This window comes from Formica exsecta, unplaced genomic scaffold (genome assembly GCF_003651465.1).
Source record: "Formica exsecta isolate Colony F162 unplaced genomic scaffold, ASM365146v1 scaffold421, whole genome shotgun sequence".
In the NCBI taxonomy this organism is placed as follows: Eukaryota; Metazoa; Arthropoda; class Insecta; order Hymenoptera; family Formicidae; genus Formica; species Formica exsecta.
Genome location: NW_021851451.1, coordinates 308,356 through 320,431, shown reverse-complemented (window position 1 = coordinate 320,431; position 12,076 = coordinate 308,356). Strand labels below are relative to the sequence as shown.

Here is a 12,076-nt window from a genome sequence, read left to right as displayed (position 1 = left end):
GATTTTAGATTTAATTATCTGCATCATTTTTATAAGAATTATATTTATATATATCATATTTTTTATAAAACAGAAATAGTTTAGAAAGATTCTCATATTGCATATTTACTTAAAAGACATTTCACATAGAAAAGTACACTCTCTTTTTTCTGATATTAAGTGCCAAAAATCAAAAGTGCAAAGATGCATTTAAGTTCAACGTCGAGAATTTTTTACTGTATCGCAATTTTTAATTCGATTTAACACACAATTCGTTGATAAAGTAAATTATTAGCTTGTCATAGAACACCTACCTGAATGACTTTTTGGTAAAGGTGGCAGGTTCGTAATCTCCGTAGTATTTCCGAAAGGTGCCCACAATCTAGGGAACATTAAACGAACATTGCATCCTCCTGAAAGGAATAATGCCAACAATTTAATAATGCCACAATTTAATAATATTATTAAGATAGTTACAATAAATAAATAATTAATTAAATTTACTTATATTTAAAACAATTAATTAAATAAATATAAAGATTCTCTTTCATTACATTCAAACATTGATTTTTATTTTATAGATTTATTAATAACAGAGAAAAATTAAAAATTTCTGTTAGATATATTTTTTAAAAGTTAAATGGATAAATTTTCGCTTTCTCTCTTGTATTAAAATAAAAAGTTTTTAAATGTTATATATAAGTATAGTCGAATTATACGTCTAGATTTATTATAGTTGAATATCTCTGAGAGACAATGGGTACGCGAAATCCCCGATATGAGAAAATGGTGATTCAAATGTCGAAACAATCGCGTATTTTTCCCGATCGTTTATGCATCGTTACTTCGCCAACCACGCTGTAGCGACGTCTCAAGTCTTGACAAATTTAGTATTCCTAGCTCGTAGGAAAGATCAACCCCTCGACAAGAGCGTCTTTATTAGAAAGGAGGAGAAACCCTCCTCTATTTATCAACCTTGCCCCGGCCATTACTCGCTCTCTTTCTCCCCGAAACCTGCATTCCTATCCCCGAACGTTCGCCATTCATCCTGGTTGCTTTCTTTGATCGTTCTGGTGGAGCATCAAAGTTCTAACTTCACGCCAATTCGCCATCCTGATGATTAATCAAACAAACTAAATCCTCGTCCTTTGCTTGTCGTAAGGAATGCGAAGAACTATGCGTCATATCTAATTAATATTGACGCAATTATATTGATATATTACAAGATTTATAATAAATATAATTCATTTATAGAGAGAGTAACTTTCTCATGGATAATTGATAAATAATCGCAATTGGATGTAAATTTATTGCAACCGATAAAATCTATTGATAAATCGACAAGTTGATAAAATCGATGTTTTAATTACATCTAGTTTGTAATTTTTATATATTCGTTATCTTTGTATTATTAACATGGATAAAAAATATATAAATATTAATATATTCGTTATTTAATACTAAAAAAAAAAATTGGCAATTTCCGATATTACAAGAGCATAAAAACAAAGAAATCGTTACACATACACATATAACTATAGCAATGGGAAGTTAATTACGTCAATCAAGGAGATATATTTTTTAAAAGTTAAATGGATAAATTTTCGCTTTCTCTCTTGTATTAAAATAAAAAGTTTTTAAATGTTATATATAAGTATAGTCGAATTATACGTCTAGATTTATTATAGTTGAATATCTCTGAGAGACAATGGGTACGCGAAATCCCCGATATGAGAAAATGGTGATTCAAATGTCGAAACAATCGCGTATTTTTCCCGATCGTTTATGCATCGTTACTTCGCCAACCACGCTGTAGCGACGTCTCAAGTCTTGACAAATTTAGTATTCCTAGCTCGTAGGAAAGATCAACCCCTCGACAAGAGCGTCTTTATTAGAAAGGAGGAGAAACCCTCCTCTATTTATCAACCTTGCCCCGGCCATTACTCGCTCTCTTTCTCCCCGAAACCTGCATTCCTATCCCCGAACGTTCGCCATTCATCCTGGTTGCTTTCTTTGATCGTTCTGGTGGAGCATCAAAGTTCTAACTTCACGCCAATTCGCCATCCTGATGATTAATCAAACAAACTAAATCCTCGTCCTTTGCTTGTCGTAAGGAATGCGAAGAACTATGCGTCATATCTAATTAATATTGACGCAATTATATTGATATATTACAAGATTTATAATAAATATAATTCATTTATAGAGAGAGTAACTTTCTCATGGATAATTGATAAATAATCGCAATTGGATGTAAATTTATTGCAACCGATAAAATCTATTGATAAATCGACAAGTTGATAAAATCGATGTTTTAATTACATCTAGTTTGTAATTTTTATATATTCGTTATCTTTGTATTATTAACATGGATAAAAAATATATAAATATTAATATATTCGTTATTTAATACTAAAAAAAAAAATTGGCAATTTCCGATATTACAAGAGCATAAAAACAAAGAAATCGTTACACATACACATATAACTATAGCAATGGGAAGTTAATTACGTCAATCAAGAAAAGTTACGACTCGACCGACAAATGATTATGCTATAATCCATATTTTTACATAAGTGCAATAAAATATGAAATCCGAGTTTTATGATGAGCGTGATCGAGAACCTATCTAATCGTTCAATTCAATCGCACTAAATCAGATTTATCTTCTTTTATATCAATATCGTATGTGTCACTCAACATTACTTTATTTCACTATTGAATAGATATAAAAAAATCTATTAATTGAAAGTGAAATGCAGAATAAAATTTTTACCAGTGACGAATACAATTATTAATGTAAGGTATAACTATGCCAGAAACGTTTATTTTGATAATAATGAATGTTTGCATCTTGATTATATATAAATTGCAAGTGTCTAACTTTAAATTAACATATATGAGTTGTAATTATAATTTTATATAATTAAAAGCATTAAAGCTAAAAAGCCTTATATGTTTTAGAACTAGAAAATATATTAATAATTGATAACACAATTCTCTCTACATCAAATATATAATGTAATAAAAATAAGATAAAAAATTAATTATACAAAGATAAAAAGACATGTTTTGATAATAAAAGTTGAGAGCACACACACACAATATAAAAATATTTTTGTATTTAGTTATAATAAATATTTGCAAAATAATCATTTTTTCTTGAGTAACTCTCGATAATCGGAAAGATCAATCGATCGATGACGATCAGTTATACCAAGAATTGACAAAAAAAAAAAAGAAAGAAAAAAGAAACGACAGAAATCCGTAATCCAGGCAATATATGACCGACTGGGATAATCTGAGATAGCATGAAAAGATTAGATGCTTCACGCCGCAAAGGCTATTTCATTCTCGCAGGATTATCAGAAATAAATCATATTTTCCTATATAGCAGGCGCTTGAGATAAGATGTGGTCGAGTGTAATAATATTGATACGCGTGTATACACAATGCAGGTAACGCGTGTTTGTCAGCCAGCGAGAGCATCGGCGATATCGGGCCGTTTGCTCGTGCGACGCTTATCCTGCGTAGCCTGTTTCGCGCGCTATCGTCCCGTCATAAATTTATAAAACCAGCGTGATTCTTTGCCGTCGGAAATCACCAACGAAAACAGCTTGGATCGATTGGCAGATTTAAAGAATCCAGAGGATCTTTTACAATCGAGAAAATCGTCTTGAGCCAAAATCTATTTACGCTGAAAGATTTCTGTGTGATAAAATATAAAACAGGATATATATAAATAGAATACACAATGTATTGAAAAAAATATACATTATAAAATTGAATTTAAAAAAATTGGCATATAAAAAGATGTTATTTTTCAATAAATAAATATATAAATTTACACAAATACATAGATTTAATATTTTTATATTGATTCTTTTGTATCTTTTTAAAATTGCTCTGTTAAAAATGTCATAAGAGATATAAATCTGAATTCTCGCGCAATCAAGGGAAGCAACTAGCAATAATTTTTGAACAAATATATAAATATATATTTAAATAGGTATACTCGCATTCTTCTAAGCTTCGTAGTAAATGGATGTGCTAAGTGTGTCGGAAGAGAAGCAGTCAACCCTCTCGACGTGCTGCCTATCACCTGGCAATTATCGCTTAAACCGTTTAGCTCGACGCTTGTAGCTCAATATTATTGCGTTTAGCCTTGTTACCGCGATTAGTAGCGGGATATTAGGGTATAGGCAGCCGTCTAATACCAACTATCCCCTCTCACCTGTTGAACAGACGTTGTGCACAACGACAGCCCCTACGTACGCACCTGCACGCGTGTGTGTCCGTGCGTGCGCCACTCGTTCCAAAACCGCGTGCGATTCACTCGCGGGTGCGTGGCACAAGCTCAGATGTCGACGCGAGCTACCGCGTAAACGCCACGTTGCAGGGGTAATAGGCAGATAATGGATAGGATGATGACAGGCGGGGGTGATAGGCACGGAAGAGGGTGATTGTCCGGGGTATCAGTGAGACAGTTGAAAACGTCAAAGGCTTGAGCGCGATATGTATTTCGGCTGGTTATTTTGAATATAGGTTTCCTCCGCGGGGAATGTTGTCAGTATGTATCGCGTTTCCGAGCTTGATTGGTTTGCGGGGGTGTTCCGGTTAGAATAATTGATGGCACTGGCTTTTCAATTGCCATAATGCACCGTCTATAAGTACGCGAGTGTAAGTGAATGAAAGATAGATAATTAATTCTAAAAGTCAATTCTTTTTTTTATTTTTTTGACAGAAATTTATGTAAAAATAGATATCAAAAATTTTTGCGTTTTTTTAAAATAGTTTATCTAACTTAAAATTATTTTTATATATTGTATCAATATCACGTATCACATTTTGTTACATTAAATTATCTTTCGTGATAAAATCGGTATAATTAATGAAAAAATTGCTCGACTCTTGTCTTTTGATTATAAAAATACTAATTGTAAGAGTGCCATGAAGCTTTATCACGAGAAAAATATTTGAATTAAAGTCTTAAAATTGTGACGAAGGATAATATCTTATGTAATTGCATAATTATTGCAATCGCTAATATTTTAAACTTAACGAATCATTCAAAAAAAACCTTACCTTCACTATCGATTGGTATCTGCGAGTTTTCCTGAAGATTCTCATTGTTGTTGGTTTCCGGCGGCAGCGGTTGTTGATGCACTAGTGACGAAGCCGGTTGCTTGGGCTTGACAACTCGAAACGCCGATGCCTCGGCAACTCCTCGTCTCGAAAAGTCTAGCGGACCCACCCCGACAGGCGAGTGTTGCTGCTGCACTTCCATCATCCTGGACCTCGAGTCCGTTCACTCTCTTATAACTTTCGCGTCACTGCACACGACATTCGCATTCTCCTCCACCACGCTGATGATTCTTACGTTTCCTCAGCAATAAATAAACATACACAGTATTGTTTAATTTCTTCAACGTAACTAATCGAAAAGTCCTTTCAAAACCGTCGGCGGATCTGTCTCTAAGAGTTCTCCAGGAGAAAGAGATGACAATTGTTATCACCGTTTCTTCGGTGATTTTTTAGAAAAGAAAATTCTCTTTTTAAACAGCAATACGCGCGATTAAGTGCGTTCAGGAAAATTCTTTCTCAGAACTATCTGTTCGCGGATTTCATACTTCCAAGGATTATCAACGTCAATCTCATAATAACGTATTCAGCACAAACACTAAGAGTTTTTTTCGTCTACGTCTTTCGCGGGCACTCGAAACCGTCCGCGATTTATCAACACGTAGATGGATCCTTGTAGGACAGCTCCTACCGACTTCGCGACAGTAAATACGTTTGGCACAGAAGACGCAGCTTCCGGTTGTGAGCGACACTGATTTCCGTGCAGTCCATCGGCCGGATAGGACAGGTCGAAAACGGCGGAGCACCGGCTGAAGCCCGGGGATGTGAGAGACGTTAGCCGTTAGATCGGGTGCCTCGACGCCGACTGCTGTTAACGGGTCTGATAGTGGAGAGACTCCCATGCGATGACGGCCGCGAGAGCGGCGGATATAAAGAGGGAAAGAGACGGACAGAGTTACACGAACAACACACACATTGTCACAGTCCATATGGAGAGGGAGAACACCCACACACAAATGTCCGATGCACATCAAGATTTTGGTCCCGGACTCCGCCCCCGGGCACGCCCTCTCAGTTCCTCCCTCATCCACATACAAACACACACACACACACCAGATCATTCTCGTGTACTTGTGGTGGTGCACGTACAAACCAACACGCTGAAAATGGTCGATCCATGAAAGCGAGTGGGGTAGCTACGCTACCGAACGCTACCGGGAGTCGCTGCTCCGAAGCCGCGCGAGGGGTTGCTGATGGGGTTCTTCACGTCCGTGTGTACGTACGCGTGTATCTTCGGTTAGGTGCGCTTACTGGATTCGCGCGCGCGTTCACCCGAATTGCACGGCCACCGAACACGAGAGATACACGTTGCACGCTACGTTCTCTCACCTCCGGTTGCAGCATTATGTGGAACCACTCGGCCACCCTGATTCCACTCTTGACTCCACTGATTGATATTTGCGCGCTGCCCTCGCACACTTGAACGTACGTGCACGTACGGCGCTCGTCCCTCAACATTCATCGTAAAGGTGGATGCTGGATGCAAAGAGCGAACTTAGAAAATTTAGGCAACGGGAAGCGAGAGGTTGCGCTTTTATGGCCGCGAGGGTGATCCTCGATATTTCTTGGGAGATGAGATTTCGAAGGAGATGAAATCTTCGCGCGCTTGTGGTTGAGAAGTTTCAACATCACGTCTATCGCTCTTTCAGAGAATTGTGCTCTTAGATGATATTGGTTTGAGGAAGCTAAAGATTTGAGAGAAAGGAGGATAAATGAACTTTGGAGAATTAATTGTATGTGAAGCTTACAGAATCTAATATATTGTGCAATGCGATAGTAATTAATTTATGTAGAGAGAGAAAAGCATAAATTTTACATAATTTCTTATAATCTGGCAACTTGTCACGATGGATTTAGATTGCGAGTTCGGAAATGTTAAAAAGATATTAAATTTTGACAACAATTTTTTATAACAGATTTTTTTCTCTGTTATAAATATAAGTTTACTATAATCTTAACTTTCAGAAAAGTGAGTTTATATGCTCGATATAAGAACGTCGAAAATCTTTTACGATACGCTTTGAAAGAATAAATCCGACACGATATCAGGCAGCAATAAAGTTTATCAAGCATCAAACAGTTTTAACGTTTAATCGCTTGCCGAAACAGCGAACTGACGTGACTTCCGTCTGATAATCCAGAATTTTCGGTGCAACGACACTTCGGGTATCCCGATAAGGTACTGTGTGCAATAAGCTTAACTTTTTGTCGTCAGAAATATTCGTCGTGTCATTGCATCTATCATCGTTTTTTGCACATTTAATATTGTGCGCATACAAAACGCATATAAAACGAATCAAAAATCCTTTAATGCATTAATCATATCGATTAAATTATTTCGCTTCTCCTACCTACGATCTTTCGGCTCGATAAGAGACAAGATTATGCGTTTTCATTTTTTGTACGCTTATCTATCATGATAATGATTGCGAAATCATCGAGCGGGATTTTTGTGCACATTTTACTTTAAAATATTAAGTCTGTGTTTTATTATTATTTATTATTTTAGTACTTTTGAGCACAAATCTTAAAGTTGCATATGCAGTTTTGGCAGCAGAGTTTTAAAACGAATTAATAGAGTTAAAATAATTATTCGTAGACATTTTCCCCGAGGAGTCGTAGCATGGTTACGATATAACATCCCAACTCTTGTATCCATAAATTAATATGATTCATGGACACAATTTAATTATCGTGCTACATGCTTGTTTGCTTTAACGCGACATTGCAATGAAACGAATCGGATGCGAAAACCAGACATAACAGAATTCAAACATCAGCTTGTTAAAGTTGTATTTCTACGGAATGTCACATATTTCTTTCACAATAACAAGATACCAGCACACACACACAATGTATTTTAAAAATTACTCGTAGTAACATAATATCAACGTCTCGAGGATACTTTTTATAATCAATTCAACGAAAATATAATGACCAATAAAGAAGTTAATAGTGTAATCGCTTAAACCACAACACTTAGATTGCATGGAGTAGATGCTCGGTCTTTGTCGCAATTCAATTTCATCATCAAATTTGAATTGATGCAAAAATGACATATAGTTTCGACAATGCCGTTACGTGCTTCAGATAAATTTTGCTTAAAATTGTAGATAGATATAGATAATGCAACGTATCTATAATTCGATACAAATTATTTCGGCACTAGTTGATCTTTATTTCACGATTGTGTTAATAGATTGCCTAACTATTTAATACATATATAAGCTACTTACTTCTTTTCTTTATAATAAGTATTTATATATGAAATTGGAGATAAAGATAATAGTATATAACTAAAAAAAAAAAAAAGACAACTCTAAATATATTACCCCGAGAAAATAGTACTTCGCATTCCTCGGTAGATCATTCTTCGCGCGTGATACGGAGGAAAATCGAGGCGCAGCGGCTGTAACCGTAGTTCAGTCATGCGGCCGAATGCGCAAGATGTAACCGCGTGTGATACCGAGAGTGTCGTCGTCGTCGTCGTCGGGGGCGTAAGTATCCGCGAGCGTGACGCGAGACGAGATGTTGGATGTCAGGCGAGACCGACAAACCGCATCAATCATACTCACTCACTCGCTCGCTCGCATCGTCGTACGCTCTCCCTGGAGCACCGGCGACGTCCCAGGGCCGCTCTATCTTCGGGAGAAAATTGCTTACTCTCATACCGCGAATACGGGAACGTTCCCGGCAGAGACGCGAGCGTGCGAAAAGCCGTGCGGCATCCCCGACGTTGGCCTGCCGAAAAAAAAAGGAATAGAGAAAAAAACGTCGAAGGAGGTAGGAAGAGAGAATAACAACATGACAGCGAAATTACGAGGTCATGACGATGAAATCGATTGCGCAAGGGTCTTTTTATGTGTAATCGGGACAAATGGAAACTTTATCGCGTTAGCGAGATCTTTTACTAAATAATTGTAATATATAAAAAAATTATGTATTTTTTAAACGTATAGATTGTCTGATTTTCAATATTTGTATTATAATAGGAAAAGTAAAAATTATATATCAGAAACCAGAATGTGTGTTTGATAAAGGCACGATTATAATAAATCAAGTATATTGATATTTACGCGATATTTTTGGAAAAAAGGAATTTTTCTATCTTCATGTAAAAAAATTGCAATAAAATTCTTTGTTCACAGTTAATTATATTTGACCCGTTGACCGTATGCGAGAAATTACCAGTATTCTGATAGAAACGCGAGATATGACATCATTGATCTGTTAATCAAACGTCAATACGAATATTACCGCAATGAATGACCACATGTGTAGCTGGTATTACCTTGGCAAACTAGTTCAACAACGCCGGATATACAGCGGGCGGCCGGCTGGCGCCACGAATTTAGTACTTGATTGTCCCGTCGAACAATTGTTTCGCCGGTGGTAAATGCGAAAGAAGAGACCGCGGGTGTCTCTGTCATCTTCTGCCTCTCCCTCTCATTCTGTTGTTGAAGCGGACGCGAGACGACATGAGAGTGAGCATGACTCACTCTCAATCAAGGAGAGAAACATATTAGCGATTGTCTTTACCAATTGGGGATATGTGGGTGATGGTTATCGCCACGGTAAAGAATTACGTACATAAAATATACGTGTATCTCGTAAAGAGAGAGAGAGAGAGAGAGAGAGAGAGAGAGAGAGAAAGAACGATGCGTATAATCATCGCGCGTGTGCGCGAACGCATATGTGGGTATGATCGCATTTTCACACGGCGAAACGCAGATGGACCCCTGCGGGTAGACGAACGATCGTTTTACCGTAAGCATGCGCTATCTGGAAACTAAAACGTAATTGGCAGAAATTGGTTCAATTTAAACCGATTAATCCGGTTCCAGGGGAAGAATCCCGACGCAAATATCGGCCGATCGGTGATTCAATCAAACGTCATTCCAGGTCATGAAATATTTTTTTGAATAATATTTATCGTTTCCTTTATTAATCATGTTAATTTCCGATATTTTTAGAGAAGAATTCTGTTTTTTATAATATGTAGTATATACACAATTTTTAAACATCTAATAATTTAGTAACTATGATATATATTTTATACATGTATACATATGATATAAAATGAATTGATATAATATTTTTAATCTTTATCTTTAAGCCTATTATCAAAAGACTCTGTACCTGTTTATATAGGTTGCAACCTATATAACGTAGAATGATTTCGTCATTGTGGTGCAATGGATCTCAAACTGACAAACAATAACAGCAATGATATTAATGCTGGTATTAATGGAAGCTTTCTCGAATTGTTGTCGTTTATCTAATCGGCCACGCGATCATCACTGTCGTACGCGATTTAAATCCGCGAAGATCGATGGATCCTCGGGCGAGAAATTCTGGCTAATGAAAGCATGCCGGATCGATTAAGTCTCCCTGTGTCATTGATCATGGCAAGACTGCGTTGAATTCACCGTACGAAAACAGTTTTGGCCGCTTTTGGGCGCTTGCGATGAAAACAAAGCTTTCGCCGAGTCATGCATTTAAATATCTATCGTCTCTCACCTCGCGATTTATCGGCTCATTACGTTACTGTGTACCATATAAACAATCGGGATTATCATTAATCCGGATTACTGTATCCAGTCCGAAATGTTCTTGACGACACTCTATTACGTCGAAGATCATTATTCGCAGAACAATGTTTTTCTGCGGATGTAAAAATATTTTTCAAAGATTTGCTTGCGCGTCAAATATTTTCGAAACACAAAACAATATAATCGCTTGCAACAAAGATTTATATCGCGATAAAATTTTTAGCTCATATCTACAGAGAACAGTGACACATTTTACAAAAGATATAAAACTTATGCAAGAGACTTTTGATGTGCCGGAACAGACGTTTACAGTTGTTTCTTTTCGTGCTTGCAAGCATCTTCGCGCTCGTAATTTTCGTGGACCGTCGACGTCAACTCCCGGAAGGATTTGTAGCAAGAGTCGGGAGTTTCCGCCGGATTCGCGATTAGATTTTCATGCGAGGGGATGTCGCGCACGCCTTGACTCCGGGATGATGGGAGCGGACATATGGTGTGCCGCGCGACGAGTTTCCATCGAGAAAGCAGTAGCGCGGGAGAGATAAAGGGACGCGGTTACACGAGAGACAAGGTAGTCCGAGATAGACGAAGAATTAACGCGGGACAAACGAGCGTGACCATGTACACGTACGAAGCGAGGAAGGGGAGGGGAGCCCTCGTACGAGGTTACCACGAGGGGAATCGGGGTGTGTAAACCCCGGTAATATACGGACATATGCACCGACGAGCACCGACGAACCCTCGCCGGATCCCCGTGGACTGATATTTAGGACCGATATTCATTAGCAGTTTCGCGCGGGGGTGAAAAGCGCGAGACCGAAAGGGGATCAGAAAGCAAGAGAAAGAGACAGACAGAGAAAGAAAGAGAGAAGAGAGAGGAATAGAAAGGAATAGGACGAAATGGGTGGGAACCGGTGACCTGCCTGACGTTGTAGATGATAACCGTTCCAAAGGGTACTTCGATATCCCATAACGTCACTCCCCTCGCCAATGATCTATGGTTGCGTTTTGATACGCAGGCAGAGAACGGTCCAGATTGAGATATTAACTGCGCGGCACGCTCGTGATAATGCGGGTGACACCGAGATGAGAGTTCAGTTTATTGCTCGGACAGCTGTAGTTTTAATGACGATTTAAATGTGGGTAATAGATTGTATGCTTTGAAAATAACAAAATTTATTAGTAATTTTAATTTGAGCGAAATAATGATTTCCTAGAAATGTAATTATAAAATATATATATGTATATATATACACATTACTGATATATCGACAAATTAATTGACAAAAGCAATTTCTCGAGCTTTTAAAACAAAACTCGTATTTGCATTGCAATGCAACTCGCTGTAATTTATTATAACAAATTAATTCCCCATTAATGCAAATGAATGAAATCAACCGCGTAAT

General features: G+C 37.4%; 1 protein-coding gene across 1 annotated transcript in view; it reads right to left on the bottom strand.

Moving 5' to 3' along the window:
- LOC115240236 (zinc finger protein 358-like) overlaps nucleotides 1-6,073 on the bottom strand; it is a 29,637-nt gene extending 23,564 nt beyond the window's left edge. The window contains exons 1-2 of the mRNA XM_029815267.1: nucleotides 5,065-6,073; nucleotides 294-392 (exon numbers count right to left, since the gene is read on the bottom strand). Coding sequence (XP_029671127.1) covers nucleotides 294-392; nucleotides 5,065-5,269 — 304 coding nt within the window. The 5' untranslated portion in view covers nucleotides 5,270-6,073. The remainder of the gene's footprint in view (nucleotides 1-293; nucleotides 393-5,064) is intronic.
- Between the last annotated feature and the right edge of the window lie 6,003 nt (nucleotides 6,074-12,076).